The 14,785-nt window shown below is 40.1% G+C and overlaps 1 protein-coding gene across 3 annotated transcripts; it reads right to left on the bottom strand.

The window, feature by feature from the left end:
* Positions 1 to 690: 690 nt before the first annotated feature.
* On the bottom strand, positions 691 to 12,586 carry caprin1b (cell cycle associated protein 1b). Of its 3 annotated transcripts, none has more exons than XM_061035661.1 (18): positions 12,426 to 12,586; positions 10,977 to 11,141; positions 10,818 to 10,880; positions 10,632 to 10,718; positions 10,304 to 10,542; positions 10,114 to 10,196; positions 6,580 to 6,762; positions 6,410 to 6,462; positions 6,050 to 6,133; positions 5,426 to 5,605; positions 5,243 to 5,351; positions 5,089 to 5,150; positions 4,639 to 4,731; positions 3,171 to 3,284; positions 2,073 to 2,226; positions 1,755 to 1,934; positions 1,342 to 1,448; positions 691 to 1,225 (listed from the first exon to the last, which is right to left on the bottom strand). In XM_061035661.1, the coding sequence occupies exons 2-18, from the start codon at positions 11,139 to 11,141 to the stop codon at positions 1,139 to 1,141; spliced, it is 2,043 nt and encodes a 680-aa protein (XP_060891644.1). In that variant the 5' UTR covers positions 12,426 to 12,586; the 3' UTR covers positions 691 to 1,138. The 3 variants fall into 3 exon arrangements, with proteins under 3 accessions (XP_060891644.1, XP_060891643.1, XP_060891642.1); XM_061035660.1 differs by having other exon boundaries at positions 1,755 to 1,931; positions 3,138 to 3,284; XM_061035659.1 differs by having other exon boundaries at positions 3,138 to 3,284.
* Between the last annotated feature and the right edge of the window lie 2,199 nt (positions 12,587 to 14,785).

Raw genomic sequence — 14,785 nt, forward strand, 5'->3', positions numbered from 1 at the left:
ATTCAGCCTGTGAGTACCTGCCCGGGGTGAAGAATGCCCTTTAGAGCATGCCGGCTACAAAACAACCACGATAAATAACATAGAAGTTCAGTTCTAATGTAATCATGGTAGATTTTCTGTATATTTGTATGATTAAATAATTAAAATTAAGGTAAAACTTTAAACTACACAATCGCTACACACTTTATATTGCACATTTCAAGTTAACTTTTTCTTTAAATTGTATTTTATTTACCATTTTGTTTTGTACCTTTTGCACTTTTTTTTAGAATTTATTACTGTAAATATTATTTCTTATTTTACCTCATTTTATTTTAACTTATTTTGGTTGTATTGCACCATGAGACAGAGACAAACGCAATTTCGATTCCACTTGTATGTCTGGCATATTTTGAAATTGACAATAAAGTTGACTTTGACCACTCACTGAAAATGTTAAGCGCAAACTTGAGTAGCAAAAGTAAGATCAAAAAATTGTATCACAGGCACTGCTTTAATTTACATTTGACACATTAAAAAAATGGTATTCAGACAGTACGTCAGTAGCTTTAATGTTAAGGGCCATGGGGTTGTGTGGTAGTGGCTGCTAGAGCATACTGATCAATGGTTTGTTTTTACAGTGTACTAGTGATGTCATGTGATTTATGCAACTCCTAACTGTAAAGCAGAAAACTGAGGCTGAAGCATGGGTATGCAACACAACTTTATTGAAACTCTTGAAGCAACATCAATTTACAAACAAGGAGACGGGAGCTCTTCGAACATAAAATCCTTTTTTGAACCAAAATGACAGAAAAGAACTGAGAAGGGATTAAACTCCCAAGGATTGGACCAGCAGTGGCAGGTGCATTTTTTATACAAAAAATAACTTATGAAATCTTTCAAGTTTACAGGAATATTGTCACACATTGCAAATGTAAACCGATGATTGGATTTACAGCTTTGCTTGTGTTTTTAAACTTAAAATGATTTAATATGTCCAAATATCAAAGCAGGCATTGCTTTGATTTAAAAGACAGGAAAAATACCACTGATGAAGAACAAATAAAAAATTGTGAGCTGGGGCGAATGCATTCTGGAATTTTGAATTTTCAGTGTGGTGCAAATTAGTCAGTCACAGTCATTATGAAAGGCTTTTTCAGGATCGTATTGCCTGAGTGCTGCCTCTTGACACTCCTCTGGGTCCCTGACCAGCTCCGCGTTTGTAGTTCTGTTGGTAACCCTCCTTGAGCAAAAAAGGACATAAAAAGACACTTAAAGAACCACTCAAACAGAGAAGACAGAAGAGCAAAGATGACGTTAAAAACAAGCTAATGAACGATGTGGATTCTTCGGTCTTACCCTCTGATAGTTCCCATTCGAGTAATCCCGAGGTGTGTTGAACTGAGTCGGTCCATAACCAGAGTTTGGAGTGTTGGCAAAAGGAGGACGATAACCGTCGTAGCCACCTGACAACAGAAAGACTTCAAATTAAAATGCTTTTTCTTGACATTCACAATTAAAAGCGCTGTGGCTCTTTAGTCCCACTTAACATCTCAGTGAAAAAAAAAGGTCATACCTAAAAATGTATTGTAAATTCTATTGAAGTTTCCTTTCATATAAAATACTTAAAACACAGCAAAGCCACTTCCTTCCTACTATGTATAAAAAATACAACATAACTGACACCTACAGTATGTCTGAATTAGAAAAAGCATTAATTTATCACCAAGTCTCAAAAGGGATTCATTTGTGGCTGATGGCAGTGAGCTGACCTCTGAATCCATTCGATGAGCCTCTGTAGCCATTGATCATTCCCCTGGCATTGCGAGGTCCACCACGAGACATGCCTCTGCTGTTGTAGAAAGACTGAGGCTGCCGGACGAAGCCCGGGCCCTGCTGGGAAGGCTGCGGATGTCCTCCTGACTGATCTTGGGAATGGAAGGCACCAACTACTAAAACACACGGGGTTGTCAATATTTAGTCACAGTTGAGGATACGATATTGAAGTAAAAAAGCTTTATCTGGAAATACATGCACAGCACTATCAATCCAGTCAGTAAATAATGAAAGAAAACAGAAAATCTGCCCACCAGACTGCAGTTGATCTGGCTGCATCTCTGTCTGCTCCACAGGATGCTGTGACTGGCTGCTGAAGGCTTGGTTGTAGCTGTTCTGGTATTGGCTGGCCTGGTTCAAGGCTTCCGTCTCACTCGCTGGCGGGACTGGGGCATTGAGGTTGAACACCTAAAAGAGCAAACAAGGGCCACATTGTGTTGAAGCAAAAAAATCAGAGGAAAGGTCACAGGCTCATTAGGAGTAACGTCCATAACTCACTATATCCTTGATAAAGTTGCTTCACTTAGAATTCCTTCAACTGCAATATGCAATGAGAGGGGAATTAAGGAATTTTAAAACAATTCTTTACAGCCTGTCCTAACAGCATGCAAGCCTCATATAGTGTTGCATCGTGCATGTTTGCATACTTGCTGTCCACATTGCATCTGTTACATATTTCATTCTTTGATCTGTGAATTTCAGTTTCCCCTCGCAAACAGTATGACATAACGGATGTGTGGTGCTATGTATTGACGAGCTTTTGACTCAAATCACAACACTCAGAGGCTCGTCGATAAACGGCTTGAGGTGAGCCAACAAAACATTTTTCTCCTGTGCAGTTGCCACAAGTCAAAGGGGAAAAAAAAAATCAGTCATGGATGTGGATTTTATTTATGCACCGATATCTCCTCTTTGTAAAACAAGCCCTGCTGAGTGAGAAAAGCGAGTGCCAGTGCCCCTCCTTCCTCAGTCCTCTTCCGTCTACTTGAGCAACAGAGAGGAAAATAAAAACAGTGCTTCGGGGTAAAAACAGCACACCGCGTTTCGCTGTGTCGCTCGCGGGCAGTTAGGAAACATTAGAATCAAGCCAGTTTTGTCATTGACGCTCGTGTCGCATGCTGTTAAGACGGGCTGTTATGGAAGCTGTTACTTTGTTTCTATTTAAACTGCGTGTGACACAAAGTTCAGAAAATGTGTTTCATTTTTAACTAAATGACCTGATATGTGTCCTTTCCTAAAAGGTATAACTTCATCACATGGGTAATGTTCAGTAAGTATGATTGAATGAGAGGGGACAATTCTCAATTCAAGGGTCTTACTGTCTGCATTGACTGGAATGGTGCTGCGTTTACATTAATGCCACTGCTGTGAGGAGCTTTGGAAACAGGCTGGAAAACCTGCGTCTGAGAGGCAGGTGGGAGAGCTGCAGAGGGTGGAGGCTGCTCTGACGACAAGGACATGGAGGTCTGTTGAAGAGAGGAAACCGCAAAATTCACATAAATACATTGAATGCGTGGTGCTGCAGAGAATATCAGGAGGACGACAACTTTCTCACACCTTCATACATACAATAATTGCTGGTTTGAAAGTTCCTATTTGGTGAAGTTCTGCCAAGAAAATGTAAATAATATAAGGTTGGCTAATAGCTGAGATCATGATTCAGTAACCTACTGTGAAATACGTACGCATGGCGGCTATTTAACGGACAGTTCCCAGTAAGTTAAGCCCCGTTTCCACCAAGCTGTCCGGTATGGATCAGTTTGGTTCAGTAAAGCCTGATCCTGTTTGCGTTTCCACAGCCAACCGTAGTTACGGTACTCTTTTTTTGGCAGGTGGCGTGTAAGCCGGATGCCGATAGCCGCGTCAGCTATGTAACAGCGTGACATCATAGCAGCGCGACACAGTATACCCCGCTAATAAATTCAACGAAGAAGAACGCGATACAGTAAACAAAGAGCAACAATGGAGGACATCCATCAATTCGTGGTCTCTCATTGGCTTGTGGTTCTTTGTTACAAAATTCAATGAAGCTTTTGTTTCAGACGAGGCTGTGTGCCGCGAGGGAAAATACAGCCGTCTATTATTACCGCTGTCGCACAGGAAGTGACGATTCTTTCAATCAATGGACTGCAGTGTTTAGCTTTTAGGGTCAGATCGGTAGACTTGGCACCCCAACAGAAGGGTAGCAAAAAGTAGGACGGTACGGGACGGTAACTTGGGGACCTTTCCCGACTTTTGATAGTGGAAACGCCACAAAATGTGTGACGAACTGAACTGAACTGCTTGGTGGAAACGGGGCTTTAGACTACACTGTACATCAACTGGATACTTATGTCAAACCTCTAACACAGGGTAAGCTCTCTTTATGTGCTTCTACAGAACCTCACACTGAGCATGGTAAACATTGCTCGACTTTATTGTAAATTTTTACTTTATAATGGTAAGTTGCACAATGCATTCTGAAGACTTTGTCAATATATTGTTGAGGTACAAAAGTTCCTGGAAATATCTTAAATGTTTTCTACAACAATTATTTTCCTGGCAGTTTATAAGATGACATTTTTTAATGCTGTTTAAAGCCTTACAATTTAATAAATATACAAGTTATTACTCAAAGGATACTTCAGGAGGAAACCTCTGTCTAAATCTTAAAAATAAGTGCGCAATCACAACTAAATCATAGTATCCTACATTACCAAGATTAATTTCATTACAACTGAAAATTTGGTTTGGACCATAAATAAAATGAATACATTCCACACATTAAGGTTGAATCCTTTAGGTCACAAAGGGATGTATTTACAGAACAACATGGTTCACCTGAATGGGATCGATGGATTCTGTTGGGGGTCGAGGATCTGGTGTGTGTGAAGTCTGAAACATGGGGGGTGGAGTTGGAGAGACGATGGGGACCTAAGGACAAACGAAATGAGCAGGAATGGTATTGGCAAAGGGCAAGAAAGCAAGCATGGACTCCTCCCACAGGTACACAAAACCTGTGCCTGCAAGTGAAGTTTATTCAAAATATTTCTTTGTCTTCACCAACAAACTGAGCAGTAGAGAGCAAGTGTAAATCCTCCACTAGGTTATGGATCTTAGAAGACTATTTTACACAGATGTAAAAAAAGAAATTTGCTAAAATGTTTGGCAAATATACTTGGGCGGTCAGACATATACCCGGGTGGCCTGCCCAAGTAAGTGTACTGTCCCTGAGACTCTTTTTTAGGTGTCCTTACAATGAGTATTGCCTTCTCAGGGTTGATTACTCACTTGTGTGGGCTCAGGTTGGATGGGAACAATGTTGGGTTGCGATAGCCGGGAGTCTGGGTGAACTAAAAAGATCGAAGGAGAAAAGCCGGGTAAGTATCACATCATTATCAAACACAGAATAAAATCAGAACCGAGTTTCTCTTTGTAGACTTACCTGGAGGACACACCATCTGGGGTAGGTCCATGTTCTGAGTTGGTTTCATAGGCTGTGCTGAGACAATGGCGGGGTCGATCGGCTGTCCGTCAAACTCCAGCATGGAGTCCTGAGAACAGAGGAGTGGTTAGCATCACGCTTAATGTCTAAAGTAAACAGGAGTTCAAAGCACAAAGTACCCACCTGCATAAAGTTGTATGTTCCCTGCATCTGGGCCATTAAGTCCTGCACCACCTGCTTCCTGACCATGGGGTCATTTTGCGGTGCAGGGGACGTTAAGCTCATGGGGTGGGTCTCCAGGGCAACAGGGGACTCTGCAGGCTGCACAGGCTGATGCTGCTGCTGCTGCATTGCACTGATAGCCTGATAGAGAAAGATGGACAGAATAATGAATAAGTTACAGGGCAAGGATTAACTTGACACTTTGGTGGTGCTTACAAGACAATACAGGCTTTCAATGTGGTTTGTAAAAGTGTGAGTTAGGTTGGGATATTATTCCATTGATATTTCCGATTTAAACCAAAACACATGGAATTATTTCCCAGGCAGGTAAAACCAGACATATGAAAAAGGAACTTTGCTAATTTGAGACCAGAATTTTTTTAAATATATGCTTTGGGACTTCATGCCTTTATTATAGAAATAGGACAGAGGATAGAGTCATGCACGAAAGGAGCCAAAGGTCGAATTCAGACACGGGTCACCTACTTCAAGGACTACAGCCTCTGTACAAAACTAACCACTAGGCCAACGGCGCCCCAAGACCATATGTTTTAGGGATGCAATAAGTTTTCCATGTTCCTCTACCTCTGTTTCCGTGGTCCACTCATCACCTTGCTCCTTCTCACTGCCGCTGTAAGTGCTGTCTGGAATGAACTGTCTGTTAACAAACTGGGGGGGGGGGGGAGAAGAGACATCAGCACAATGTTAATGTTAATACAACCCCAAAAAATCCAAACAAGTTGGAAAGTGTGTAAAATGCTAATTAATGGCAGCAGCACCTTTCAAAAAATGTCAGATAGAATTTCATCTGTTCAAAAGATCATGGTCTGCTTGTCTTATTTAACACTTTCTTATAATCAAACATTTTGAATATGATGTTTAACTATTATTACCACCATGTTAGCAGCTTCAAGACATGACTGGAAAGAGGGAAATCAATCTCACCTCTGTCGTTTCAACTGCGATTGGTTCTGTGAACTCTTCAATTACTTCAGTTTCTGTGAATAGAAAAACTATTTTGAGAATGCAGTGCTGATTTCATTACTTTCTGATTACATTAGCATTTTAAAAAATAGTGAGCTGAGAGCAGCATGACTTCAGAGAACGATCAGGACCTGGATCAACAGTCTGCTCTTCTGCTTCTGAAGACTCAGCTACTGCCGCCGCCGCTGCTGCTGCTGACGCCGGCTCTTCCTCCTCCTCCTCCTCTTCCTCACACACACCATTTTGGTGAGATGGAACACGGTCAAAGTACCCGCTCAGCAGAACCTGGTCCAAAATCTCTTTCAGTGCCTTGTCTACAAGAGGAACGACACAGTAAGCCAATCATTCTCTGGTCACCAGACGAAGATGACAAGTTATCACAGGGAAGTAAGGTCAATGAGGCCGTGATCTGACAAGTTCAACTAGCCAGTCTATTCACAATGTAACAGTCAAAGCCTAATACAGACTCAATTTGGGCCTATTTTCACATCATCTTGGTATTCTGAAGATGACTCTCTGAAGTGCACAGTCTAGACAGTGTTTACCACACAGAAGATATATTTACCTAGGCGACTAATCATAAAGTCGATTAAACACAAATTTAAAGGGTGATATTAATTTGCCGTTAATAAATATTGATGGTTGCATATTGGCTGTTAACAACGTGTGGGTACACTTCCAAATTCATCAAAAATTATTATAATTTTTTTAATCAGAAGTGCGGTTCTTTTCCACCACAAGGTCTTTATCAAGCATATTTTATTCATACCTGTCTCCTCGCTCAGCCATCATGCTTGCCAATTAGTTCACCACCATAATGAAACCTGTACATCTGAGTGCTGATAGTATTGTGTGAATAAATCAGCTGTTTCATCACTTTGTCTTACGACTGTTCTTCAGTAGTTAGTCGGTTAGCAGCTTCTAGCCACACTAAAACCAACTTAACCAGGCTAAGGAAACCAGTGGTCTCTCATCTGTAGTGTTGAGGACTGAAGCAGGTGAAATAATCAAATTATGAATTAACTAACAAAATGTTTAGTCGAAATGTAGGTTGCTCTGACACATTCAAAACTTCTTGCCGTTAGCATTGGCACTGACAGATGGCTTAAGTCCAGCATGCACTCTCAATATATATATATATATATATTCTATAAAGTGTGTATCACTGTGTCTAATGTAGAACAGTGATAACAATGTTACTTATAATATTATTGATCTGTTCTTTACTTCAAACTTTTTTCTAGATTGACAGCAGATCAAAGTGATTTTCTTTACGGCCTTAGGCCAAGGCGTCTGCTGTTGTCTGAAATAATATCGCCCTGAGTCACTGAAAGAGACCTTTAAACTGATGTGAGGTGGTTGGATGGTGTCAACAAAGGGAACTGGGTCACTACTAGGGCTGCATGATGAACCGTGAAATAAATCACGATGTAGATTCTTACATGCGATTCTCTTGCTTCTATTTCCCTCACAAGCTGCACTCTCGTTAGTGTTTCCTGCTCATAGATGATATTCGGGCTGCCCAGGTACTATTATGGCTGCCCAAGTAGCCTATATTTCAAAACTTTTTTTTCTAAATTGTGTTTTATTTATTTATAAAATTGCTGGCCACACAAGCACCTGAGGTCCAGCGCTCCTGTCATGTCAAAACTGAAGCTTCTCATTGGTTTTATTAATGTTTATGCAGCTGCCCATTTGATTATGCCGTCTCTTGGTTATGCTGCATCGTGATAAAAACGGGAGTTTTGTTATGTTGCAGGGAGCTCCTGAAGGCTCAGTTAAGAAAAGATAAAAAGCCGTTTGCAATTCCGTACCCACACTTTACAAGTCTGTCGGACTGATTAGCAAACTGTTGGCACAGCTTCATAAATTGTTTGCAAAATCCATGGACTCAGTGAGGTCCGTTAATTATTACCATGCAGCGCGGCATATCAGCTCTTTCTCCTTCTCTCTCTCATTCGCGCACGTTCATTGGGCGCGTGTCTGTAATCTGTCCCGACCCCTCTTAGAACAAGACAAAACAGGAACCCAGGATGAACCCACTCTTAAAAGCGCTTAAACAAAACAAAATAATGTCATACTAACTTATATGCCAGCTATACATAGGTTACTAGTTTGAAGCCACAGCTTCAGAAATTCTGTAGGGCTAGAATAGTGCAGAAACACTACAACTCTCCAGTCCACATGTTTATAAAAGTATTTGATTTAATGCATTCATTATTGTGTCAACATGTGTCTGAGAAACATTGAAAGAGATAACAAAATACAACAAATAAAGTAAAAAAAAAAAAAAAAAAAAGACTAGATCATAATCATAATGTTGTGCGGAAAAGGCACAAATTGGTGAATAAAAAATTATCAGAATGCAGGAAAATAAATGTTTTGTGCTTAAATTCTTTCGGGGAGACCGCAAGAGGCAGTTTTCACATAAAAGTTGAAAAAATAAGAATCGTCTGAGAGAATCATTATCTCAATTCTCAGGCAGAAAAATTTTAATTTATATTTTAGCAGCCCTAGTCACTACCACTAACAGTATCATAGTGTGGCTCCAGAGATCTGACCAGTGGGACCACAGGCGACAGAGCCACTGGCACCCTGCCCTGCTGCTGACTCAGGATAAGCCCACAGCTCTCAGCCCCCTAGCAGAATGCAGCAGTGCGAGTCCTGAAGCCAGATCGCTGAGAATGCAGTACGCAAATATCCCCAAGCCCTGATTATTCCCATCAGAGCACTGAACACATGCTGCATTAACAAAATACAATGCACACGCTACATTTACATATTAAGACTGATTAATAGCTTGCAAAAGCGCAAGGTTTGTTCGGAGCTTTAGCTATCTTTATCTACTGTGCATTCAGGTCACTCAAAAGTATGCGACACATTAATTATGGCCAGCTTCAACACAATAAAAAGCTTGTTGATGATTGCTGTGACACCATCCATCTGACCAAATGTGCTGCCAACAATTTCAGCACCAGCCGGGTGTATAAATGAAGCCAGTTATTCAAGAATGAAAAAAATAATAATTTAGCTATAACTGACAGTAGGGCTGGACCCTCTTATTATTTTCAATACTGCTTTACTTAACCCCCACCAACTTTTACCACACACTGGGTCTCACCTTCTGTTAGTGGCTTTGACAGGCACAGAGCAAATAAATGTGTGGCTTGCAGTTGTATTACTTTTGCTTTACATTGTCAACCTCTTCTAACAATGTTCATAGTTATGTTTCATCTACACTTTTGTGTAAGCCAACGCTCAGAGCCTTGAGCTTGTTGAAACTCTCACTTCACTGTGTGCGCACATCCGCTCTGTTAACAGTCTGTATATGTGGCCATAGCATTGAAGAGCACCGGGATGAAATGCTGCTTATAGCATGAATAGAGCACAACATTGATTCATCCTACAGTTCCTTTCCCTTGAAATTGATTTATGTTTAATGGATAAAATGTCTTGTTTCCTCAATGCACACTCCATGATCCACAGATATCACTAGTTCACAATCAAACAAGACTGAACGACTACAACTGACAAAAAGAGAGCAGCAGATCTGAACGCCTTACTAAAAATGAACAGCAATGATAAAATAACAAAACTGATTGATTCATCCACAAAGTGAAGCAGCTGGAAATTGTAGATTTTACAAACAAAAAAACTTGACTTACATGTTGTTCCAACCACAGCCTTGTCCTTTCCTTCCAGCAGGTCCCAGAGGTGCACAGATGCTTCTTCATACTGGTCAGCCAACCTACAAGTATAGAAATAAGTGAATGGATTCCTTTGTTCAGAGGTAGAGACGCATAAGAACTGTTGTTGCATGTGAAATGTATTCCTATATTGCTGCTTTAGACCAACCTGACGTTTTGGTCACGGTCTGGCCCCACTAACTTGTAGAACTCATCAAAAGCTCTGAGGTCTGCATCTGTCAGCAGGGGTGTCCCCCCGACTCCCTGCTTCAGGTCCTGCCGTACAGTTTCGTCACCCAGCCGGTCCAAGAGGAACTGCAGCTCCAGAACCGTCTTCAGCCGCCTCTGTTCTGCCTCCTCCCGCTGCAGCTGCTCCCGCCGCGCAGACTTTTTCACCACTTTCTGGATCTAACAATTATACAAATAAAAAAGATTACATTAGGTTACATTCAGAAAATCTCTGAGAGAACCTTTTTTAAAAACAGAATTGTTCTTACGTCTTGTCCCATAGCAATAAACGTTTTGTGCAACTCTCGAGCAAATTCCAAGTTATACGTGATTTCCTGGTATTTGGCAAGGGCCTCCTAAAAATATGTAGGAAAGAGAGAAATTTCACACATTGCAGGGTTGTGAATTTTGTCAGAAATACAGGTTTACTTCTTTTAGTGTACAAAATTACCCACCAACTGGTCCTGATTGAGACGCTCCCCGCTGTTCTTTCTGACTTGATAATCATCCAGTTTGCTCTGCAAAAATTTAAAATAGCAATTTTATAATTATCGCCTGTGTTATAATACCTTTTATTTAACACAACAGGAATGCAGCTACATGCCATTACTCACCTTCTTCTTCTCCATGTTACGGGCCTTCTTGTCAATGACACCCAGCACTTGTTTTAAGACTTCAGACTGTCCACCGAGTGAACAACTGCCCACTGACCCTGGAGCGGATCCCACATCTGGGCTGACAGACTGCATTGTCCCATTTGCATTCATCACTGAGGGCATCTGCAAATGAAAGTGATTATGTGGCATTAAAGAGATGCTTTGATCAATAACATGTATACATTGACCAGAAGGATTATCTGGAAATGCTGTTCATTAACCTTATGTGAAACCTTTCAAAACTATTTAACAGGCAATGCTTGCTGTTTGATGAACAGCACAGAGTGACAGTCTGGTGCAGTATCAGTACAAATAGGTTCTTTACGTCATTGTCATCCCAGATTACATTACATACAGCCATGGCAGGTCCCACGTCCCAGATTTTAGTGGCATAACATTCCTTGACCTTATGATACCTTTCATAATACAAATTCGCCTGAATATCCTAATGGGATAAAAAGATGTGTAAACAATTGTATTAGGTACTATTACTCGTCTAAACCCAGAAGTGTATGGTTATTTCAATATATACATATATACTCTGTACAACAGCTCACCTCATGCCAGCAGAGAACTGTCATCATGATAATATCTGTCTCTGCATACTGTAATCTGTTCTAAACATGTTAAATTTACAAATTATCCCTGCACTCATGTTCACTTCATTTGTCTGTCTACTCGCCTTTATATTGTATAGTTTCTGCTTATTATATGTCTACACTCATGCACTTTAACTTATGTCAATACTGTCCATTTACAACTCTGTTTTTGCACATTTACATTCAATCTTCCATATTTAATCTTCCTATTTAAGACTAGTAATGCTTAATTAAATCCTGGTTGTATATATTCACATTCTTATTTTTGATATCTTTTAGTATTTATTTACTTTGTAGTTAATATTATATTGTGTTTAAATTTGCTAACATTGTGTTTTTTTTACTCATTGCGTGTTTGGATAACCTGCTGCTGTAACGCCACAATTTCCCAGTTTGGCATCAATAAAGTAATTCTATTATATTCTATAATATATCACAGATCCCAAGCAAACCACAAAATATAAACAATATATTAAAGTGATGTATAAAGTTTGAATATAGCTTCGTTATAAAGTTATGCAGTAAAGCTTCAGCAGCATCTCCATGTAATTAAACCACTTCACCACAGAAACAAGCTGCAGAGGATGAGCTGATATTACTGTTAACATTTACTCTGTAACTACATAGCTGTGTGTTCGTCCGCCGGTTCTGTGAGCCCTGGTGTCCGGAGCGGTGTGGGTCAGCTCGCCGGGTAAATCGGCCTTGGTCGGTGCTAACGTAGCATTAGCTACAGCGACGCGTGCTAACCAGCAGCCGGCCGGGGGGGGGAGCCTCATTTCGGCGGTGGCACAACTCCCGATTCACCCACCTTAATGTTTTTATATCCACAGGAGGAGCTTCCTAGCGATATGTACGAAACGGCCACGTTGTTATTGTTGTTGTGTTGCTTTATATTCTCTTTCACTCTTAAGTGTGGGATCCGCCCCGCCGGCCTCACCGACAACTGAGACGGTCCGAAAGAAGGAGAAACTCTTTATAAAGGCGAAGGTCCGTTTTTAGCTGCCGTAGATATCGCCTGCGGAAATAAAATGCACAATCAAAACCTTAGTGGAGTGTATCTCCGTTAAAAACAAGATTTGCATATTCAAAACCAATAAGTTAATGTAAATGTAGAATAACTGGTAAAACACATTTTATTTAATCATCATCCATTAGCTACTTCTGGTCAGGCAAAAAGATTACAGTCGCTTGGTGGAAAATCTGCACAATCATTAGCTTTGATTAGGCTATCCAAACTGTATCCCCGTCCAAGACGCTGCTGTCCAATCACAGCACAGCCTCTCTGTACAACCCAGTAGTCGTAATGTTACAATATTATACCATCTTTTGAACAAGGTTTCAAGTTCAACCTCAGCATGACTCTGGCTGAAAAAGACCTAAACAAGTTAAAATTGCATGTTAAAGTTCAAAAAGTAAGTAATAAAAAAAATTAAAAACCAGAAACAGAAACTAAAAGATGGAATTGTTAAAGAGATTGAGGTCTGCACTGAAAGTGAAAGTTGGAAATAATTGGGGTCACTATAGTAATTTTAGTCCCTGTTAGATTACTATTGTGTTTTAAAGATAACTCAGAGATGTTTCAACATCTTTGAATACAACTTGGCTTTCAAATTTTGCATTTCGGAGGATAACACAATTTATAACACAAATATTAACAAGTGCAAAAAAATAGTTTATTTAGTTTAAATGTGCACAGAGGTTATTGCCCAATATGTAACAGCATTTGAGGATAAGGGCACTTTTCTTGCTTTGTTTGTCTGCATTATAAAGTAAAGTGTACATAAAGACCAACACACTCTGCAGTACACTTGACAAGCAAGAGACAAACTACATTCACAACATTGAGATTTACTTAAATATAAGCTAATGGGCCAAGCAGACAGACACTTAAGTAAACTGAACAAAACTTGTTCCAGAGATCATGACAATGCTGCATCAGCCTTCAGGCCAAAAGAGATGTTTTGGTTAATTACACCAGTAGGTGGCAGTAAAACTCAGCACTAAGAACAACCACACACAGAGAAGGTAAAACCTCTGGCTGGGGAGAAGAATCATTTATGTGTAGGTTTAATTGTTCATTCCTATATATTTTTTAACAAATTAAAAATAATAATTAACACAAACACAGCAAATGCATACAAACTGCATCAACGCTGAAAATTGATTCAACCAAAGCAAATATAAACAAAATGTTTTAATTTTCTAGCTTCTTTTTTTTTACTTTAGGAAAGCTGAATCGGGGCGCCAATAGCCTAGGGGTTAGTGTGCGTGCCTCATGTAAAGAGGCTGAAGTCCTCCAAAGTGGGTGGCCCGGGTTCAAATCAGACCTGCGCCTCCTTTCCTGCATGTCACTCCCCACTCTCTCTCTCTCCCTGATTTCTGACTCTATCCACTGTCCTCTCTCTGTAATAAAGACACCAAAAGCCCAAATATATAAAAACCTGAAAAAAAAGGGAAAGCTTAAATGTTGTTTCTTGTGTTTCTACTTCACCTTTGAGCATTTAACCACAGAGTAAAAGTGACCAGAAGACTGTGAAACCAGCTTTCTTTTGTTTTGCCAAATACAGGAAGCAGTTAACATGGCTGCACAGTTTTTTGATTGCACTGTTCCACTGAAAGTGTTTTCTTTCAGGGATAATACTGATTATGGAAGAATTCCCAGGATAAGTGCAGCTCCCTTTCAATGAGTGAGTCATTTCCGCAGCCTGCTGTGTTTCAATCGAACAACAACACAGTTCACCAGCCATGTTCACAAAGTATTTCAGGGTGGTTCCTCTTCTTACCTCTGACCTAGACAACTAATACATTTTAATTGAATTGAATCTTCTAATTAATACCAATTTTGTAAGCGTGTAGTGAAACATGCAACCACATTTTCTAACTGTTAGTTCAGGAGAAATGCTTTCAAACCATAGCCAATGATCACTGTACTTCAGATTACAAAGGAAGTATCTGGTTTTGCTATTCCTAATGCAGAACTCATGCTATCAAGGAGACAACAATATATCCAGGGTCCTCTTGTTTTAGGATATGGGCCTCCAGGTAGTTCAGATAGTCCATAATGTAACTATTGATGTTCTATTCCTGATATCTAAATCTCAAATGATTTAACAAGATGGTGTGATATTGCCTGTTGACCCTGTATGACCTTGCTATGTACTGCCACAG

The sequence above is a fragment of the Labrus mixtus genome, chromosome 4 (assembly GCF_963584025.1).
Source record: "Labrus mixtus chromosome 4, fLabMix1.1, whole genome shotgun sequence".
Classification (NCBI taxonomy): Eukaryota; Metazoa; Chordata; class Actinopteri; order Labriformes; family Labridae; genus Labrus; species Labrus mixtus.

Bases quoted from the DNA above. Each gene is read 5' to 3' on its own strand.
- caprin1b (XM_061035659.1), bottom strand. From the start codon at position 11,141: ATGCCCTCAGTGATGAATGCAAATGGGACAATGCAGTCTGTCAGCCCA. The intron at 3,285-4,638 runs GTGAACCATGTT...TCTCTTCAACAG, and splicing joins AATCCATCGATCCCATTCAG to ACCTCCATGTCCTTGTCGTC. The intron at 1,935-2,072 runs GTGGGCAGATTT...CGTGTGTTTTAG, and splicing joins GCCAGATCAACTGCAGTCTG to TAGTTGGTGCCTTCCATTCC.